At 42.5% G+C, this 22,651-nt stretch overlaps 1 protein-coding gene across 1 annotated transcript in view; it reads right to left on the bottom strand.

Annotated features, from left to right (window-relative positions):
* Positions 1 to 3,036: 3,036 nt before the first annotated feature.
* Positions 3,037 to 22,651, bottom strand: part of ZNRF3 (zinc and ring finger 3) — a 94,115-nt gene continuing 74,500 nt past the window's right edge. The window contains exons 3-9 of the mRNA XM_086474347.1: positions 14,853 to 14,927; positions 11,290 to 11,421; positions 10,251 to 10,361; positions 8,852 to 9,019; positions 6,729 to 6,831; positions 4,162 to 5,907; positions 3,037 to 3,094 (exon numbers count right to left, since the gene is read on the bottom strand). Of these exons, the coding sequence (XP_086330473.1) occupies positions 3,051 to 3,094; positions 4,162 to 5,907; positions 6,729 to 6,831; positions 8,852 to 9,019; positions 10,251 to 10,361; positions 11,290 to 11,421; positions 14,853 to 14,927 (2,379 nt within the window). The 3' untranslated portion in view covers positions 3,037 to 3,050. The remainder of the gene's footprint in view (positions 3,095 to 4,161; positions 5,908 to 6,728; positions 6,832 to 8,851; positions 9,020 to 10,250; positions 10,362 to 11,289; positions 11,422 to 14,852; positions 14,928 to 22,651) is intronic.

The following is a 22,651-nucleotide window of genomic DNA, read 5'->3' as shown; positions in this document are numbered from 1 at the left end:
GAATATTATGAGTTGCCTCCAGAAAAGAACACTTACAAACTTTTTATCATGATCATTTTTGTTAGGATCTTTATGTGTGTGTATGTATATACGTATATCCACCCACCTATTACTTTTAAAAAGTAAAAAATATTGTTGTTTATTACAGTACATCTCAGTCAGTATATTCTAGGACTAGTCTTTGAGAAGCACAGCTATCCATGTCCTTTCCCCCAAAACAAGAAGGACAACTTCCACATGTATATGCAATAAAACTGTATTTTTGTGTGGTTTTGCCTTTTTTTTTTTTTTTTTTTTTTTTTTTTTTGTAATACAGACATTTGTACACTTTCTTACAAAACCGCAGGAAACTACAACTTTTCTTAAATCATTTTTGGTCGGCAGGTACTGTAAAATCTTTGTGTGCAATTATCATGTATTTACAGGGCCTCATGTTAGTGATTTTCAATGATTATTACAATAATGTCACACACTCTCAACATAAGACATGGCTTAAGATAAATATATTAGTAAATAAATATTCTGAGAACATATTTCCATAAATGAAATGTGCTGCTATATATATACAGAATATATACATGATGTTTTCTAGCTTTTAAAACATTTTTAAAAATGGTAATGAAGGAGAAAGAGCCCTTTGACCATATTACAAATCTGTACAGCAAATTTTATACAAAACAATTTTAAGTGCTATAAGATAACTTTAATTAAAAACATTTTAAATAGTGCCTCATGAGCCAAACACAATGACAACTGTTCATGTAAGTAGTAGAAAGGCATTTTGTTACAAAAACCATCTAGCATGGCTAGCTAGCCTGTAAATCTGTATGGACATACAGGTAGCAGGGAATTAACTAAATGTTGAATTTAAAACCAAATACAGAAACCAGGTGTAGGGTACCTCTGTGGTAAGGCCTGCAGAGACTGTTGTACTGGCAGAGATTTCCACAACATGTGAATGAGACCAATACGTCCAGGAACATCACAAGCCAGAATATTCAAATTTCTTTGTTTTTTTACCACAACATGCTGTGTAGTTACAGAGTACAATGCATCTTCAGTGGCCTTAGACAGTGCCTCACAAAACACCAAGCAGAATAACCAAGGTAGTATACCATAGCTTCTGCAATGCATTTCTTTTGAGTGGAGGAAGGAGAAAGGTAAGACTTAAACCTACAAATAAAACCCCCAAACCTTTAGATTTTATTCTCCCAACACATGCCACTTACTTCAGTCATTCAGAGAATGAATTAGTTTTCAATAAGCTTTATACACAGAAAATGTGTTTACTGGAATTTTTCTTTCAATCTTATACCCAGATATTGCCTTGTATTAATTCTCCGAACAGCTGGATTTTGGTGTTTGTTCATTTAAAAAGATTTAACGTGCATTCCTCTAAATAGAATTATTTTTTCCTAACTTATTGAGTACAGAAAGTAAAAGTAAACAGAAGAATGCATTTATTATTTCTTAGATGTTTTCTTTTTTAAAAACATTTAATTTGGGACTATAAAGCAAACGAGTTAACTTTGCTGGTTCTCACATTTAGCCCAGTGCTGTCAAGAACATTACTTTGGCAGAAAATGTAACATGAAGCATACATCTCTTTTTCATGTCTTTTAAGTATCTCCAAAGTGTACTGAACTTCAGACAAATCTTTTCAGAAGACCGGCACTGTGGGCATTAAATAATGAGTTTCCCTTTAGGAGAATTCCTGCTGTGAATACACCAGACAGGATGACACTGTGTCCTCAGGCACATGCAGCATGACAGGCAATTTAAACCATGCTATGGTAGCCTCTTACTCAGAAGCCGCTGTTTCCACAGGAAACAATTGCTATCAGAAGTGACGACATACATTATCTCATGATAACAAACATCCCCACTAGTACAAGTACAAGAACAAAAGTATGTGCCCAGGCTAATGGGGTACAGAGAGCACTCTGTATATAGGACAAAAATGAAGCACAGCTGGCTGGGCCCAAGAAACCTTTAAAACAGATTGATCTATGGAAGCTACATCAACCACAGCAAAGAAGAGAACAATGATTAAACCAAGTCACTCACTTTCCCACGTGCACAAAAGCTGACAAGCACTGCTTCCCTTAGGCCTGTTTCCAAAATGAGCCAGCACCCTGCAAGCTCTGTGTTCCTGCATATGCCAGCATTCCTCACAGCTGTAACGGGGGCTACAGGTGCCTGAAAAACGTGCCACGGAAGGCAAGGGTCATTACCAACAAGGGTATTACCCTTTCTAAGCACTTTCTTCTAGCATCTGTTTGAGGGAGGGCTCTCCACACATACTTCACCAGTCAGGAGATAAAATGAGGTCCACAGTTTAGCAGGAAGTGAGGATGAGAACATTCTGAGCTACAAGCTTCCCTACCCCCACTCTGTTAAAACTAATCATAACGGCAGGAGACCCTTCCTAGCCAAACCATCAGAGCAGCACGAAAGGGGAGAAGGGGAGAGGAGAAAGGAGACAGACCAATGCTTCACCTCCCTCAAAATTGCTCATGTAACTTGCTGACTACTAGGATTTGCTACTAGGATTATTCGGTATCTAAGCATCCATTCAGCAGCTGTATTCCTCTGGACGACTATATTTCAAGGTGCTATCTGGTTTCTAAGGCAGGTGTAGCCCTGAGCTTATCGAAGGCTGCGCTCCTCTAAGTAGGAGATAACAGCATCTACACATAGCCTGGCTTATTTAACACACCGTGTTACCTCTCAGCAAGAGCTGACACGGTCACTTCTAAAAAGAAAATATAAATAACCCTTTGTCATGAATATAGAAATGGCACTAGAGCTCAAAAATGCTCCACACCATGTTCCACATGGGCTTTGCACACAAAGGGAGGCCTGAAGGCTTCAGGCAAGAGGGACAAAGGAGACAATCAAGCTGATGCGGACACGGAGGAAGTGGGGGAGGGACTTCTCCACACATTACCACTTTTGTGTGTTTGTCAAAGCTTAAAAAAAATTAGGTCCATGAGAATTTGGAGTCTCTGATAAGCTCCGCTTCTCCATCCGGGATCATCTGGACAGCTCTAGTCACCGATTTGGCTTCCCTCCAAGGGATGAGATCCAGCACCTGAAGGATAAAGAAAACTAAAGAACATCGTATCGAGAATATTGCATCCAGTTTTGGGGCCCCAGAACAAGACACTGACTGACTGGAGTGAGTTCAGCAGAGAGTCAAGATGCTCAGAGGGCTGGAGCACTTGTCACGTGAGAAGAGGATGAGGGATTTGGGCATGTTCAGCCTGCAGAAGAGAAGGCTTCGGGGGCACCCCCCAGCAGCTTTGCAATACCTACGTGGAGGTTATCACAACGATAAAGCCCGGGTCTTCACAGTGATGTGCTTTGGACAAGAGGTAAGGAGCTTACATTGAAACATGAGATGTTCAGCCTGGATACAAGGAAAATCTTTTCATCATGACGGCAGGAACGAGGCCCAGAGAGGGAGTGCGCTCTGCGTCCCTGGAAGTTGTCATAGCCTGACAGGACAAACTTGGTCTAATCTGACAAACCAAGTAACTTGGTCCCATCTCAGAGCTGGCCCTGCTTTGAGCAGGAGGTTGGGCTAGATGACAGCCTGAGGTCCCTTCTGACCTAGGATAGCCCATGATTCCATGAACACCCTTAAAAACAGCCCTGGCAAGACAGGTAAGGAATACCCCCTTCATTCTGTGAGTGGTTTTCCCCTTCTCTATGTCCACAGCAGAGACTTTCCCACATATTCTCCTACAGCAATTCCAAGTTTTTCACTCATTTTTATATCCTTCAGCTTGTCTGTTCTCTCCCAGCGCTATGGCCTTGCCTACTCAGGCGGCTCACTGCAGCTGCCATGACTGGCACAGTGTCCCTGGCTGTGGGAGCTCCAACGGGGCCTGGTACTTCTTGCCCTCCCCATAGAGGATGAGTATGAAAGACCTTATAGGGTTAGGTAGTAAACTATCATCTTCTATTCCTCTAGCTATGACCAGATGAGCACAGGTAACAAGAGAATAGCATTTTGGAGCAAAGGATTAGTCAATAACCTGCTCTTATGCAAAGGATGGCAGCAATCTTTATGGCTGCAGGTACCTAGGAGGCTGGCAGCATTTCATATGCTAGGACAGAAAGGCTGTGAGTAAGCAAAAAAATCAGACATATTACCTGTGGCCTTTGTGGTTGTCATCAGCTTCTGCGAGTTCAGAGTGGGACTGGGAAAGAGCATTCCAGCTTCCTCCTCCTGAGAGTAGTTCTGCCGCAGGAATGATGTTGCCTCGTAGCACACCTCCCTCTCGTCCTGTACCTCTCCTATACCTTGGCAGTGCAGATGAGTATCTAGCTCAGGTGTTCCATCCCAGGAACTACAGCCTCCTGCATGGGTCCCCTGGCACTCTGTAGGTAGGATCAGCTCACAGTCTCTGTCTTCAGGAATTATGGGAATGCGGTGACCCAGATCACATACACCCTTACAGCAGCTTGGCAAGGTGTCATCAGGAAGTGTGTACTGCACATTCACTGCATAGTCTTCTGTATAGCGGCCACCACTTCCACTGCCACTGTTGCTACTACAGGCTACCTGCTTCTCTTCATAGAAGCAGCACGGCAACCCCTCGTATTTTACCCCATCTGTCCTATGCAAGTGGTCTGAGTTAATACTGTACAAGCCTGGGGTGCTCCCTGACTGTGGTTCTATTCCTGGGCCACACGCCCCCCACAGTGGAGCGCTAAGGAAGAGTGCACTACAGTCAGCTGTCCCACCACTAGGCTCTAGGGCAGAGTGCTGGAGTTCAAAGCAGCATGTGCATGCTTGCTCCATAAGTGGCCCTGCTATCTCTGGATTCTTCCAGTTCCTTTTAACATCCAAGGCAGCACCAGGAGTGGCCTCAGGTCCTCCCTCTGAGGTAGTGCCATTTGGATCCCTGTGCTCTAGCGAGGAATTACTGCTATAGTTCATATCCATGCTGCAATTAGACAGTTGGTCCCCTGAGGAAGAAGCTGGCATAGGCCGGCAGTCAACACCCACCAGACCATGACCACGAGCTGGAAGCTCATCCTGGTGGGGGCCCTCCAAGAGAACGATTGCACCCCTGTTTGCACCACCAACCTCAGCCACTCGGCAAGGGCTCTTGCTGCGGTAAACATATGGGTCATAGTCACTGCTCAAGGAGCTGCGAAAGGTGGAGCAGCTCCCATAAACCCCTTGATTGCTGACCTCGGTGCAGTCAACCATGGAATCACTAGAGGAGCAGTGGCACTGACCAGAACTGCTGCTGCTGCTGTCACTCCCAGGGCAGTCAGCCAAATATCCACTGCACACTGAACGATGACCATGATAGCAGCTAAAGCTGGAGGTACTGCCACTCTCCAGGCGGGATGAGGGCACTACATGTACCACAGGAGGGAAAAGCATGCTGCTACCAGGCTGAAAGGCACGGGAAGGACCCTTTGATGAAATGCCAGCTGGAAGCTGTCCATCTTGCTCAGGGTAACTAAGGCCTTGGAAGTAGTAGTGCTGATACATAGTCTCATATTGGGAAAAGCACGCCGCTTTGGAAAAGTTGCGTCCACCAAACTTGGGTCTTCGGAAGTTGTGAGCTGGAGAGTAAGCCCGATGTTCCAGGCTACAGTGATGCGTGTTTAAAGCATGGTCCAAATGAATAGGCTGATAACTTTGGATATAGGCTGGGGACGGGGCTTGGTAGAGGCTCTGTTCACCATGTCGCTCAACCGTAAGTACTGTGATCGGGTTTCCGTGAGGGTCCATGCTTGTCCGAGTGGGATACGCTGTTATTTGGTTTGCTCTGTGCACTCGGCCTGGGTAATGGACAGGCAGAATCACCCTCTGCTGCCGGCTGCGTGCTGGATTGATGGATTCCAGACAGACTGGGCCTGCATTTCCCTTCTTCTGTTCTGAATGAGAGAAATAAGAGTGGAGAAGTAGAAGTAGGAAGGAATTAAAAGGAATATATTTTATGCAAGAGAGAAGGTTATTTTGTTCTGAATTTCACTACATTACACATGTAACACAGTTGTTTTTTTTTTTTTAAAAAGCACCAACATTCTACACAGAAGGAAGAATACCAAAACAAACAAAATAAGTCAAGGGCATCTGCCTAGAAGCCTTTGAAACACTCAACTGTATTTGATTAAAAAGGAAAAGCAGTGAAGTGATTTCAGATACCGTTCTCATACATGCAAAACCTTCTGCTTACACAATATTCCTGATCTTACAGGTTAAGAGCAAGGCTGGCAGTCATTCCTTGAGTTTTCACTTTACACATTATTTTACACAAATTTGTATTAACAGAAAACCTTTTAAAGACAAAGGAAATGGAAGGGGGAGAGGGCAAGTAAAGGGGAAACCACATTCCAAGTTACAACAGCACGGAAAAATAAAAAACGATACACTGTCTTTTCTTTATAATTACCAAGAGAAAACCTGCCCGTCCATTACTATCCCAGCTGTCCTCCCCGCACGCAGAAGCTGCCCACCGCTGCCCTCTGCCGGGCATCGCACCCAGGACGAGGGAAAACCAAAACGGGACCGGTCATTCCCAGGGCACGCAGTCATTTCCAAAGAACTTAGTCCTAACTGTATCTCTAGGGTTGCGTTACAATAACGGCTATGAGCTCTACGGAGATTTACAAACAGGCACAATTTCTGCTTCATCTTATAAGCTGTTAAGCCCAAAATGGACAAGACAACAGAGCATCTGTACTGCAGCACCTACCTATGATGTTATGGCGGCAGTGAGGGCAGGTATGATGCTGCAGCAGCCAAGGATCCACACACTTCTTGTGAAATCGGTGAGTGCAGGGAATGACACGCAGCTCCTACAGGAACAGACGAAGGAACATGAAAAAATACTCCTTCCTAACCAGCGAATTTTTCACAGCTTATTCCTAGTTTTTTTTCAACCTAGCTACTAAACAGATCAATTCCTAGTCTCAAACTAATAAGAAAGACAGAAATGCCATCTGTTCCAACACAGCCAAAAGCACAACAGCTAATGATCAGCTGCCACTGAAAGAATAGTCTGCAGGCATGTTAAAGCTCCATGCAGACATACTACATTTCTTTAAGGACACTTTTTGCTGTGTCCCTATGACCCAACACCTTCAAGGAGGCCCATCATTAAAGTTTTCCTTAATATACTGAATGAACTTTAAAAAAAAAAATATCAGCAGAGTCCATTTAATGATGCATCTTGCCTGCAACTATTAGCAATGGAAAACATTCAAGGAAAAGCAAAACCACCACAGTGTACATGATACTTTTTCCCTTGCCCAGCACTCTCATCCTTCAGCTATTATCTGTTTACAGGATTTCCTGAGCCTGCTGGCTATCCACCAGCTGAAACCCATAACAGATCTTTCTTCCAAGTACCGCTCAAGTCTCCCCACAAGCTCAGGTTTTGAATTTGTAACATGCTCTGGCAAGAAGTTCCACAGGGCTGGTGGAGTTCCTGCTGGTGGAGAAACATGACATTTCGATTCAGGTTGGGTCCTAGACAGTTCATTCAATTGCACCCAATCTTGTATTAGAAAAAAATGAACATCTGATTCCCGTTCATGCTCTCCATTCATAATTTTGTACTCCCTCCGCCACCAAGTAATCTAGGACTAAGCAGTCCTAGCCCAGTCTTTTTTTTTTTTCTTGTACAGTAACCATTCCAAACCTTTGATCACTTCGTGACTGCCCTTTTCTGAAAAATCATTTCCAACGTGTCTTTTATGAAATGAGATCGTTAGTGCACACTCAGTGTGAGACCATGACTGAACTTACACAGTGGTGTAATTATGTTTTCCATTTAGTTCTCTAGACCTCTCTATCTCATTTCTAACATTCAATTTACCTTTTTAACTGCCACAAAACATCCTGCTTTCACAAAACTATCTAAAACAGCTCCTGAACAGTAATGCTCTCCTCACAACCCATCACTAATACATGTGAAGCTCTTCCCTATGTATAGCACTTCATGGTGAAGTTAATGCATGAATTTCCCATCCAGTCAGTTTTGTACAGCCCTTCTCAAGTTCTTGCCTGCCTTCATCCTTCCTATTCTGAATAATTTCGCATCAGCTAACTTCATTAACTTTCTGTTTGTAGCTTGTAGCACTCAAATACTGCAGATGGTATTTTCTATTGCCTTAAAAATGATGAATCTTTTATAAATAATTTCAAAACAAAACGTCCTCAAATAATTTTCATATTTCCGTATTTTATATGGAAGTTTAAAGCTGTGATTACTGACTGCCTCTATTCTAAGGAGCCTATTTTCTATTTCATCCTTTCATTGCTTCCTCTGGGTAAAACTGTGTCACAGAAGGCAAGCACTGACATCAATGCAGCAATGGTAACTGAGGATTCAAAAAACGGTTCCTGTAGGCATCTCCTCCTCTGGTTTCCCAGCTGTGCTGTGTACCTGACATTTTAAAGACAAGGTGCCATGAAAGCTTGAGAAGCAAAACACGAAATGCATCCCTTATGTCCAACAGAGTTTGCATGCACCACCACCTTAGCACGCAGTTTGTTAAAAATACCCAGAGAACTAAATGCTGGGGTAATCCTGACTTCTTTATGGTTTCCTCCTCAGAAAAAGCAACTTCATAGAGGTAGCAACTTGCAGAATGAGATCCCTCATCTCTCACTTTGTAGTACAGGGAAAAGCCCTTGAGATTTCTTTGGGAGCTGCAAAGTGCAGCTGAGGCTGAGTTGGCTACTCAACGCAATCAGTCTGCCAAGCTGCACCACCTCAGTACACAATGCACCCAACAGCCAGCCTTGTACCACAGTGTCAAAATAAATCAGCTACATTCTCAGCCCATGCTGAAGAAACCATTTATCCTTTACCTCCCCATCAATGTACTTCTCCAAGCAGATGGCACAGTCAGAGGTGGAGCTGCTACTGAGCGTGTCCAGTGCTCCACAGCTACCTTCTCGGTGTCCCTTACTTTTGGACTTAAACTTCCTGGTCTCCATTTTTTCCAGTGCTTGCACTGCAAGCCTGTTCATGGAATTCTACAATAAAAGAAAGAAAAAAGAAAAAGGGAAAAAAAAAAAGGGAATGCTGCTGCATAAGGGACTACAGTGTAGTACGAGAGAAACACCACCATATCAAACTAATGTACCTTACCAAATCATGTCAGGCCCAGACTAATGTACAATTTAATTAATTAAACAGAGAAGCTAATTAGAATTTTGATCAGAAGCCTCATTAAAAGAATGTATGCCACATGCAGTTGTGAGAATGATAAGCTACTTTGAATTCAAACAGGGTGATGGTGCTGACAATTGAGATACACTGTAATTGCCCAATTATTAGGCAGCAACTATTGAAGGCAACATGTAAGACTTGGCCAGGAACTTTTTTTGAACTGTCAATATTGAATGTAATGCCCCATAATGCTGTTAACACCACATTACCAGAAGCAATACTTGAGTGAGGGATTAAAATGAAATGTTACTAAATTATCTGTATCATTTCCCCCTCCTTCCAAATTTAATCAATAGCAGAAGTTTAGGAAGGCAGTGGGTTGTTTTTATCTTAGTGTAGAATTTTTCATCTCCCTTTTAAAAACTGTTTTTAACACTGCTGTCGGCCCATAATGTCTTGGGATTCCTACTCACTATGTCCAAAGCAAGAGTCCTAAGCATCTACAATGCTTTGTGTTCCTTTTACATTCCTGTAAATACTGGACAGTTCACACTACAAACTTCAGAGCCCATTAGCTTCCATTTGCTTTTCCTTTCATGTTTGACAGGACAAACTCTAAGTATCTCACCTGGAATTTCTCCTAACCAAACATTTTACCTTGCAAACTTCTCCCATTAAGAATCAATAGATGTTGTTCTACCAAAGAGTTGCAATTTATTTTCAATCTTGATAACTCTCTCCACAATACAGTAATAAGAGCCTGGACTTCTTTAGAAGTACACCAGTGCTACTGACAGTCAACCTCTGAACAACCAAGAATGCTATTCCTTCCCAATGGCTAAATGGACTGCTTCTGTACTCTTTTCATTTCAGGATTTAACTGAATTAACATCAGAAGTCAACGGAGATCTCCTTTAAAGACATTTCCAAATTTTTCCAAAGGCCTACATCCATGGATAAAACCCCTTCCACAAAGATGGCTACTATAAGTCAGTGTCCAGCATTTCCAAAATTAGCAAGCAAGTTCTATGACAAAGTAAGAGAAGCTAAGGTTCAACATTCAACATTCAACGAATATACCATTACTGCTCATACCTGACTACGTCGCTGTTTCAGTTTGATCTTGACAAGAAGAATGAGGCAAACAAGAGACACAACCACAAAGAAGGCCAGGAAAATTCCCATGTCAAAGTACTCGGTGGGTTGCTTAAAAGTTAAAACAAAAATATTATTTTTCCTTTCTCTAGATCATACTCAAATCTATTGTTCCTTTCTCTTCGCTACTTTCTCAGTAGTCGTCAAATATACACAATCACAATGGCAAAACTCAAAGCACACGCTGTTCTGTTCATTAGGATTCTGAGACAAAACCTGGGTTTCATATGTCACTGCAAGTGAATGAAATACACAGAATGCCTGTCAATGTCAGATTTACAGTGTCTCTGAACCAACACCATAAACCCCAGTTTTTTAACTGAGTGAATCACACTAACACAAATTTTCAGGATTTATTGGTTTGCTTGTATACTTAAGGAAATGAAAATCAACATTTGAATTTTCAGTGAACGACCCACTTCTCAAATACATTTCTTAACAGAAGAATTCCATAAAAATACAACAAAACCAAAGTGGTAACTGGGACATGGATGACCTCTAGCTTTATTCTTCTTCTGTAAACTACATGTAGAGAGTGATATAAAAAAAAAATCTAGAAAAACTATTTTATATTACAGGTATCAGATATCAAATAATTGACCCACGTTTAAAATATCACATGGAATTATTAGTCAACACAAGGCAGAGTACCTTACAACTCTGAACTACGGGGAGTGCGCCACAATTAAGTTATGTAATTAAGAAAAAGGAAAACTTATATTATATAATTTTTAAGCCATTTATATATTCAAAAGAATCCTTATGAAAGACAGCAGATGCCACATTGTAGACTCTATACTTACATCAAGTGTAGCTGCTTGTCCACAGTGCAGTTGCTCAATTTATTTAGGTCAACAGAATTTCACATGTATTAATGCTCATGGGGAGCATCAAAACACCTTCACCTTCAGTGCAGTTAGCAAGCACTGCATGAAGCAACAGCAGTGTAATACCTAGATAAAGTTTCTTAAATTCTCACCCGTGGGGGGCGATGCTGAATCCTTGCTCGTGCCACTTTCTGCTTGTTAACTATGTTCATTAGCTTGACAGCATCAGCACCCTTCACATACACTACTGGTCTCTTCAGAGGGTCCTCTGAGCCCTGGTTCAGCTAGAAGAAAAGAATAATCTACTCAAAAGGCACATTTCAGGAAAACTACCTCTCTTTTGGACAATGGAGAGAAGAGTAAAGGAATATGAATGTGGAATTGATTCAAGCACCAATTGTTCTCTTCTAGCATAGACCTTCACTTAACTCTGTATTCCACAGAGGTAAACCTGAATCAAACTTTTGAACTAAGCTGCATATTTTACTGACCAAAACTAAGATTAAGAATAAGCAAATGTTATTTCTGAACAGCAGTTTAACTTAATCGCATTATGTGCCTAGTACTGTAATAAGTTAAACCTCATAGTGAAGAATAAAGATCTGCGCATTCAAAAAAAATCAGCCTTGATACATTTTCTGAACTCTTTGTTATTTCAACTTTGTACACAATTATTCACATACAAATTTCTTTGGCTTTCTGAACAATCTCATGTCAGAGTCCTGTCTTTCAGGCTCTTTGTACTTTAAAAAGCCAATTTACTGAAGTCTGTCACTTCTGCTGTTTAACTCAGCAAACTCACTCAAACAGTTATTTGGGTTCTAGCAACCACTAGAGCTATTGACTACAGGATGGGGGCCTCAAACACTAAAGCATATGAGTAGATAGCTTTATTCACACCGAAACTTCATTCCAGGTCCAGCTAATTTTTTTGAAAGGCCAAATCACAGAATCAGAAAATAATTTGGGTGGTAGGGCACCCCAAGAGCCCAACCTCCTGGTAAAGACAGGGTCAACTATGGCATCAGACCAGGCTGCTCAGGGCTTTATCCAGTCAGATGTTGAAAACCTTTAAGTGTAGAGACTGCATAACTTCTCTGGCCAACAAATCCAGAAAAAACAATCTGCTAAACTATACACCAGAGAGGGGAATAATAAGACAAGAGAATTGTTCTGTTACAAAATGGCACCAAGATGATAAATTCATATAGCTCGTTCTGACCCACAAGAAAAATCCTAGTATAGAGGCTGGTTGGTAACAAAAAAGCAAGGCACTGACAAGCAGATGGAAATGGTACAGGGAATGAGATGACAGGAGTGTGAGCAAATTGAACAAAAGTAACGTATGTCAGAGATACCACATCTACATTGTTGATATCTACCTGTTATTTCTGGCTAAAACATGTACAAATTACCAACTGACTGGTCTGTCATCCTGCTTACAAAGTACTCTACTTAATCTGTCCAGATGATTGTGACAGATTTCATTGAGACTTTAAACCAGATTCTTCCTAGAATTTGACTGGGCCTCTGAGAACACTGATTAAACTATTTTTAAGACCGATGTCTTCTGAAGAGCTGAAAACCAGCTGAAGTACTTGAATCCAACCCAGGGATCCTGTGTTTACAAGGCTTGCTGGCCTAAGGCCAAATCCAATCACTGTCCATAAGTTCCCGGACATATTCTCTCTCAAACTTTCTTGTCTAAGAAAGAATTCACCTGATTCCTCAGTAGCTTTTGCACACTGCCAGACTCTCGCTAGAGATGTTCTGCGTGCTGTTAACTCCTCTTCACATTACGCAAAAGTAAAACCAAGAAACAAACCAGACTTTGCAGAGCATTTCTAAAAAATAAAAGTTTCATTCTTAGTCTACAGCAGAAGACACTCAGATCAATGGGAATAAACCCCATAAAATCTGTATGTAAAGTCCTTTCATTTGTTAGCAATTCTGCTACCAAATTATCTGAAGACAATTCTTCTCCTGGTCAGGCCTGCTTCCTATTTCTGTTCATCGACTGGGATGAAGGATCACCTTTCATAATCTCCACTCCTCCCTTTCAAAGCACTCTCCCTTAGTTGTTCTATTGCTTGGTAACAAGCATACATGGGAAAGCTTCCTAAACAGCTCCCTTCGATGTCTTAGGATACTTCCATTTGAATCAAAGATACTCCAGATTAACTCATGTCAGTTTTTCCTCCATTGTTGTCCATCAGTCGCTGTTTTCCACAATTCCATTGTGAGTGTAAAAATGGCATTTATTTTAAACACAAATTAATTAGTATCCCCTGATGTCAAGGGTTCTGAAGACTTTGGTTAAGAATCAAAATGCATGAAACACAAGTGTCCAGAGGAGCATAAGAATGGAGTCAATCAAGTAACTCTTACATTTAACGTATGAAAGCTAGGTCTAGCCATTCCTCTCCTGTTTGTGTTTGCATAGGCTGCTGGTCTGTCCTCTAACAAAGCCTACTTCGTCAGCTACTGCACTAAGTCACTAACCTCCTTCCATTTTATTGGTACACCCAAAATATTCAATCATCCACTAGACTAATTTCCCAGCTATTGGGGACAGTTGCACCCAGTTTATTATCAAGAATCAAGAAGGACAGCTGTTGCTGGTAGAGGGAAGAGAGCAAGAGGCAGTAACTCAGCTTCGCAAGTTCAGAGCAGGGTGGCTGAAAGTAACTGGAAGCTGTAATACAGAGAAAAAAATGGAAAAAGACAGATTACATCTTTGTGCAGATAATTTTTCTGTGTATAAAAGGGGAAAAAATATCCCTGAGAATGTTTGCAAGATCAAGGTTGTAGCCTTGATGCACACGCAGAGCAGTTCTCTAAGTAGCCATTGCACAGGGTCCGCATTCCTTTGTCCAACAGATGCTCATTTCAGAATTAAAGCCAGCTTTTCAAATGTAAACACTGATAGTCTCTCTTTTCTCCAAGAAATTCAGGCTGCATTTGGAAACATTCAGCTTCATTGGTTTCTGCTGTAGCAGAAATCGCAGTTTTGTTTCAAGACAAACCAAAACCAAATGCAGACTATTTTTGTGCTTGCTATGTTTCTTCTCTCTACCCAAAACACTCAGAATTGTCTGGAAGGATCTTGTCAAAGCATATCACAGATCTATTACCTCACCCACTTCAAATGAAAAGATGGAAGTTGTACCGAGACCCCCAAAAAATAAAACCCCTGCTTGTCCACAAAAAACAAAGGCCAGAAATCACCAGCTGTGAACAAGAAAGAAATGTTTGTAAGTTTTTAGAACCAGGTTTGAAAGCCATTTTGCAACCTCAGAAATAGCAGCTGCTGAACAGTACATTGATCACAACCTGGGTAGGACCAAACACCCTGTGTTTTGTACCCAGGGGTGGGCAAAGAAAACCTCCTTGACTAGATAACACATCACAAAAAATTTGCCTCCATCCTTTCTCAAAACCTCAATCCCAGACCTGGACTCTGTATTCTAGCAAAGTCTAGAAGAAAAATGTAACTCCCCAAACTTTTCTCTTTCTACCACATTCTAAACGCCTCCGTTGCTTCTTGCCTGCCAGAAGACGAGTAGGAAAACCACAGCACCACATTACCCCAGGGTCAGTAGCTGTATGTCTTAAGGCAGGTGTGCTCGGAGACCTGTATGCTGTCAAACCTTGTCTCAGCAACCCTAAAAGAACCCAACAGAGGCTGTAATAAAACCAGGCTCCTTCTTCATACCTGATCAATGGCATCTGGGTTTTCAGAAACATCAAAGATGACCGCTGTGGCTCCTCGCTGTACCGCTCGTTTTGCCTGCAATAAGAAAGACAGCATCCTCAGTCCCACCCCAAAAGATGACTTCTTACCTCAAAAATGACCCCCTCTCCTCATCTCCAGACAGTAAAGGTAACATTTTGTGTTTCTGTGTAGTTAAAACAAATGGCAGAGTAATTACAAACACAGGAGTTCCTGAATCAGCATGGAATGTAGTTAAACTTCACTATAGCTTCTACAATCTCTCTGCCCCTTCCTTCTCAAACTCCTCCTTCAAGAAGGTTTTAAAGGAATTCAAATGTGATTTAGGCTCTCTTTAAATATAAGAATTTTTAAAATTAAATTATGTTCTTTTTCTCCATGTTACTTGGAAGCATCATTAAAAACAATCTTCCCTGTGATTTGGGGTGGAGAGACAAGCTCCCTAGTGTAGAAAATAAAGGTGGACCAGGTTCTTTACACCTTTTCAGTGTCATTCTCACAGTCATGACAAAATCTAGCATATCGCACTCATCGCAGAAAGTGCCTCAGACAATACTTCTCCTTCTGACCATTAGGGGTCAGAACTGCTGCATACAACACTTCTTACACAGGTATGATCAGGCCTATTTTAAAGTGCACGGCTTTGCATCAAATACGCAGTCCAAACCTGGAGTTACCAACAGCACGGACGACATATTAGAACATATTAAAATCCTCTGGGATAGAGAAAACAGTATTTTAACCACCGAGGCTAAGACAGGGCACTTTTACCATTCAGAGGTATGGTCACTGTGCCTCTGTATGTTCTGTTCAAATGCTGCTCAACGGCTCCACAGAACAAACGTTCCCTGTAACTTTTCAAAGCCTTTACTGCCTTTGTTGGATGCAGAATGAAAGTAACTATTTCTCTGAGCAACGACAGCTATCACCATCGCAGTACTAGACACTGTACTCTTTACAGACTAGCAGAACCTGAATTTAAATAGATGTAAAAAAAAACATATGAAAGCGATAAATTATGAAATATCACTCGGTGTTTTTCAAGAACATTGGCCAGCATAGAGACATTAGTTTGAACACCTACAGGTCACCTTCTTTGCTCTATTCTTGTATTTTGGTTTTATTTTAAATCAACCAAGCCCATCAGAGTGCATAAGGGAAGCCAACTCCCAAATGGGGTCTCTTTCTCACCCCAGCAGCTATTTGTCCCCTTTGAAGTCAGCACACCTGGCTAATCACGAATAGCTGCCGGGGAGCAAAAGCTAAAAGGAATCTGCTACACATTCATTGCGGTGGCCCTGAGGTGAAAGCTCATCCAGGTTTCCCTAGAAGTCGCCTTTTACAGACCTGCAGTGTTCGTAGAACCGTTCAGATTGTTCTTTCAGGATAGTAAGTCAACAAGCAAGACACTTTGGTCTCTGAAGGTATTTTTGAAGAGATTTTGGAGGTTGGTTCAGGAAAAAGCCTTCATTTTGTGAACACACTGAATGAGCAGTACATAGTGCAGCAATATATTAAGTTTCCACTACCAAGATGCACGTGCATTCTTCACTTTGTATTGCAAAATCAGATGTCAAGAGATGAAAAGTACCAGCTGAGTTCAAAAACCGTGCTACAGGAGGTAACAGCGAGCCTGCCACCTCCCCCCGCCTGCGAACTCCCGAGCCAGTTTAGCTCCGGCCAACGGCAGCCGGGGGCCCGGCAGGGCCCGAGCCGCCGCGCACCAGCGCTCGTCACTCGGGGGCCGCCCCCCGTCACGCGCTACCGGCCGGCCCAGCCCCAGCCCCACTGCGCTCAGAAGCGCCCGGCCCAGCTCGGCTGTGCCGCCGGACCACGGCCGAGCGTACGCACCACGGGGGGGGGGGGGGGGGGGCGGCGGCGCAGGCCCCGCCCGAAAACACCCTCGCCCCGTCCCGCGCCCGGAAGTGACGTCTAGCCCGGGGGCGAGAAGGCGCCAGGCAGCTGTGGGGAGACCTGGCAAACAGGGATTTCTCTCCTTGCCACGGTCTAGATCGCGATCCCAAAGTAAGAGGCGGCGCGCTCGCTCTGGGGAAACACGCCCCGGCCCCGCGCCGCCGTCAGGAGGGAGCCTGGCCCAGTGCAAAATCCCAGCGCCCAGGGACTTGTTCGCACCGCGGAACCTCGACAGCGGGGGCCGGTTTCGAGGCGACCCTCCAGCTCCCGAGCACCCTGCGCGGGAACGGCCAGGCCGCGGGGAAGGTGGGGGTGGCGGCGGCGCGCTCCGTGGAGCCCGTTCCGGCGCTGCCGGGCCCCGGCGTGGCAGCAGCCCGCCCGGCCGTCCAGGTTCCGCTGGCCGGAGATCAGAGCGGCCGCCGACACGCCGCCCCCCTCGGGCTCGTCCGTCGAGCCGCGGCGCTCTGCTGAGGAGCCAGCGAGCGCGAGCAGGGCGGGGCCGGAGCGCGGACGCTTCTTGGGTCCCGCATGCGCCGCCTTCCCGTCAGTCCAAGATGGCGGCCGGGGGTGGGAGCGCGCTGGCGGCCCTGCTGCCCCCCGCAGAAAGCCGGTCGGCCCTCGGGAAGCTCCCTGGAAAGCCCGGCCGCCCCTCCCTCCTCACCCCCCAGAAAGCTGTGAGATAATTACAGCCAGTGCGACTGTGAAAATACCCTGCCCGCTACTCGTTCATCGGGACAGCTCAAAATAACACAGCGACGCAAGTTCTTCTTAAAATAATGCCAGTGTATAATAGGCATGTGACTTTTTCATTTTGTTATTCAGCATCTAAAGGCTGCCCCTAAATCATTTTTCTAAGCAAAGTGGCCAAAACCTAGATCAAAAATAAAAACATACATTGGATGAGGGGGAAGGAAGAAAAGCTGTACTAGTACATGCCTCACCTTCGGCATGCCCATGGCGAACGATCGAGCATTTCCTCAAGTCAATTCCTATGCAAGTGACAGAAAGCAGTAAAGGTACCAGGCATATCCCTGTCTGGGGTTATATGTCTTCTGTGGTTTAAAATAAATTACTGCCACTACACGGCAGTATTCTTCCTTTTTTGTAGAGAGTAATAAAAAAAAAAAAATCAAAAAAATTATAACTGCACTTTTAATAATTGAAATAGTGCTCTGCTCACAGTGACAATAACTTCCTGGTCTTTCTTTGCACTCCAGTCTGAAAGCCTACACTACTAGAGAGTGATGGACACTGGCCTGTTCACTCTATATGGCCACTATATACAAATGCCACCATTGTAACTTTTTTCCATCAAATGCTTCCACATCCCGACTGGACCTCCAGGGAAGTTATACGTGTTCTGTGTAGATCAGCAGCTAACTAACTGCCTAGCATGTAGAAACATAAGGCTCAGTTGTGCAAAAACACTGATGTAGAGTACTAAGCATGCCTTGGTCCTAGAAGCAGAACCGGAAATCATGATCTTCATCAAGCCCTGTATTTGGCACTTCAAAAATTCTTTTGTCCTTAAGTACAGACATAAACCACAAAATATAGGTTAGATACAAGTAGATCTTTCTAGGATAGAGCCAAGTCACCTGGCATCTTCTTTGACAAGCACAACCTTAACTCGCTGCCTGAAAGTATTGTAATTTTTGTGCAAAGGCGATACACTTTTGTAGAGGGGGCAGCTGACTGTCATTGGCATTTGCCCCTTGTGTTATATGCAATGGTGTCGTAAAAATAGTGATGGTTTGCACTTGCAACCAATGCTATGGGGTCTAAGTGCTGTGATTGGGAACTGCCTTAAAAAAACCCCAAAACTTTCAAACTATTTCTGGTAGAACACAGCTGGTCAGCAAGGGAGACCTAACAAAAATATGGGAGTATACAGCTGAAAAAAAGAGAAATTTCCTCAGTTTCCTCTTTCATTTTTAGGAATGAAGTTCCAAATGTGGAAATTTGTTACAAAACCAAAGAGTTGTCCTGTATGCATCTCTTGTCATGATCGCATGTGGTAATCCCTGCAATATGAAGAAGGTTCACGCTGTTCACATGGCAGCCCTCTTTTCTTATATGAGCTCTAACCAGTTTCCTGTGTGCTCCTCAGATGAGGAAACTGTCACAGCCTGAATCTCACATTGCTGATTGTATGAATTCGGAGGTAGCTCCAATTAAACTATATTTCCTTTTCCATGTATTGGCCCTGCCTTTAGGCCCTGTCAATACTGATTACAGGGCAGTGGCAAGGCCCTCACAGGTCTGGACACTTACAGAAGGAGAAGAAAATCTGCAGTTCTGGTTTTCAAATCTTCTAAGCAAATTTTTGCAAATTCCCTTCACAGACTGGATGCAGACTACCCCAATAAATGCAGCTACAATATTGCCAGAAGCACAGGGGCCCAAAATAAGACAGAGCAACAACAAGCATTTTCAGGAGATACAGATAACAGACTGGCCATGCAGAAGTAGCCTACACTGCACAATTGAAGGGGAATCTTTAGAATTGCTGAAAGGGCAAAGAAACAGGAAGAGGTCCATTTACAGCACGATAACATCATTCAGTGGTGGTACAGACCACCACTCGATAAAGAATAATATTTGTATTTATTTATGCTAGCAATCTGGAGTAAGACAAGCAGTAAATGAAGGGCACAGAATTTCAGTCCATAACCGCACGTTCAGTTTTGCAGCAAGGTACTGCAACTATCACAGCAGCAAATGCTAGAATCTGTACTCCAATATCCATTCTAACTTTTTTTGTGTACTGATTTTACTTGTATACAGGTTCAGACTCCATTTGAACTAATGTTCTTGTGTATTGGCTTCGAGTTCTGTCGTTTTTTATCCCCTGAAAGTACTTGCAAAATCAGCTTGGCTCAGATCTGCATATAAATCCCTATTCTTGTTGGTAACAGAATTAAAAGCGACTACCAGATTTTTTTTTTTTTTTTTGTATTACTGCCATTTAAAATTAGTATTTTCAAGTCTTCACAGCGGTTTCTATTGGATTTTTTCTTCTTAGTCTCTAATGTAGTACACAACAGCTTAAAAGTGGTTAAAAACCATTTCAGTTAATCATAAGCCAGGCATGGAACAGTCAAGCAAGTTAGTAGTGCCTCCCCTTAGAAAACCAAAAAACCCCAAAGCTTCAAAAATCTACTCTCTGGTGCATTAATGATACTACGAAACTAAACATAATAGCTAGTGTGAATAGGCTGAAAATAAAAAGGACAAGACAAGTTTCTAGGGGTTCTATTTAAATGTATTAGACCTCCTATTGCAGCATGTCCAGAAGAATAAAAATCATTGCCTTGTTCATCTCACAGTCCTTGTTTAACCTATGGATTCGATCAACACAAGCAGACCAGAACAACATGCAAGAAAGCAATGCATGTTCTGCCCTAATGCACCAAGTCCAGGGCTGTATAATGGAATTGAATCTCTTAGGATGAAATAGTACCATCAAAGGATGGACAAAAGGTATCCCTGGTGCAGAGAGAAAGGATTATGTACCCTGAAACTTCCTAGGTATGTGAAACTTGGGCCTGGGGGGAGTCTAGTAGTGCTTACTGTCACCAGTCACGACTAAGGGACTGCAGAGAAAACTCAAAAAGGTCTGTTTCTTTTGGATTGTTTATTTTGCTAACCCTTTACAGTAAACTTTATTATTTAAGATTATTATTATTTAATTATTATTGGATTAAGTCACCTGCTCAGTAGGGGAGAAGATGACAACAGCAGATGAAGGCAAGTTACCTTGACTGTAACTATTGTTAAGAGTTTCAGCCACTTCAAGAATCTTTTCAAATGACACCTGAAGTTTTTCTTTGTAAATGAGCATTAAAGAGAGATCCGCCATTTGCTAGACTTCAGACACCTGGTAGATATTGGACTACCTTCTTGAGTTGAATGTTGGATGTAGGCACCTCTAAAGTAACTAAAATGATCAGGGATATAAAACCCACCTTGGAATTTGCCCTTCCTCAATTCCTTAAACATCACCAGGCTACAACTTCATCAGAAGCCCTCTGCTGAAGAATACATTTGGCTACTTTATACTCAAAAGAAAAATGTAAACAGAAAATGCAAACTTCCTTGATGAGAAAAACTTTCAACCTGAGGGACCAGATGATAATTAAACAGGTGCACTGCGTCCTCTCAGTCATTCATATCAGGTAGGACAGCAACACCCAAAAGAGTAAGAAGGTCAGCCATTTGCTGAGATCTAGAAGGAGCTTACATGCTTGCAGATATGAACATTGTAAGCATCTCCTCTGCTTTCTAGTATGGCCTTATTCCAAGTAATATGTCAGTTATTACACAACAGCGGAGAAACCAACATAAGAAGAAAAGCTGCTTAACAAGGTCCCTGTTTAAGAGAAAAATCAAACCAACACATTAGCCTTTATTCGTTACATTTACTTCCTTGCCAGAGTTAGACCTCCCTCACAATATACAGCTGTATTTATGTATGAGGATGCAACACTCTGATCTAATGGGTTGCACAGAGCAAATAAATTACAGATGAGAGAAGGACTGAGGCTTAGAACCATAGGTGGGGAAATCAAGGTTCATTAATCACTTTTAGCTCTGCCATTTACATAAACATAGTAATGCCTTACACATTTATTAAGATAGTAACTCAATACCTTCTGCTGAAAATGGCTATTGGTGGAGTGAGATTACTACTTATAAATACACTTTTTTTTAAAGTTACTATCCTAGATAAAACTGATGGACTAAAGGGAGAAAAAGATGCTTTAGAAGTATTGGCTGCCTGTGTAAGCCCACATATATATCCTGCTGTTCTAACACTATATTCTCACAAATGTTCTTACATTAAGAACTACGTATCTGTCTTCCTGGATTAGCCTCCTGGATTAGCTGGATTGTTCATCCAGCTCTAGGAATTCTCTTCTTGGAACTTAGTGCACTGTAAATAAGAAATATTAATTATAACTATGGTATGTGGTATATGAGGGAGTTGATTTATTCTCTGGGTTAAGAAAATGATAAAGATGAGGAGGGGGAGATTGGCCAAGGGTTTAGGTGGTAATCAGTATAGATGCCAGTAAACTGCTAGCAAACTTTATTCCATCAGGTGCCAGCATATACTATTAGCTGGTCCTCCAAAAAGAACAAGAGAAAGCAGAAGAGTAAGGATGTAGTATGTAGAAGACAGTCCTATGGAACCTAAAAGCAAAACACTGCTTTCAGTCAGAACTGAGGGAAAAAGCACAGCTCCGCAGGTATAACCATGACTTTTTCCTCTTCCCTCTCCATCTCCTTTTTCTTTTTTTCAATACGTCTCATACTTTTTGGGGGCAGAAAATATGATCATTGGGTTGCTCTAACTGTGCAGAGATTGTTGAACAGGCTACTCAAGAAAATTAGCTGAGAACTGAGCCAGCCTGACCAACCTCATATTCCCTCTGTCAGTTTTTGAGGTTTCCCCCTCAATTTCTCTATGAACTAAAAATCCTTGAATTTGGGGCATATTTTCTGTTTAACCGAGCCCATCAGATTCAATATTCCATGTCAGAACACTCCACATTGTGGAGTCAGTGGTCATTAATCTCCCAAAAGAGTAGGATTAGGCAAGTGGCGTGAAGTGGAATCTTTTTTATTGCTAATTCTTTCATCTGAATAGATGAAAATCGATCCTCTGAAATAAGTGGTCAGCCTCTCAGTGTGTTAGTAACATGTAAGCAACACTCAGTAGTGAGCAGCCTGCATACCCTGTGACTCCAAGGAACAGGATTTTCAATGAAAGGTCCAGTGTCTTGCTTTATTGCTCTGGAAAGGCAAGTCAAGGATTTCAACAATCTTGACTGCTAGGGAATACAGCTGAAGGGATGAGGTTT

Source organism: Leptosomus discolor, chromosome 16 (genome assembly GCF_034619465.1).
Source record: "Leptosomus discolor isolate bLepDis1 chromosome 16, bLepDis1.hap2, whole genome shotgun sequence".
Taxonomy (NCBI): domain Eukaryota; kingdom Metazoa; phylum Chordata; class Aves; order Leptosomiformes; family Leptosomidae; genus Leptosomus; species Leptosomus discolor.
Note: the sequence above shows the minus strand (reverse complement) of the source record. Positions and strands in the feature narration are given on the sequence as shown.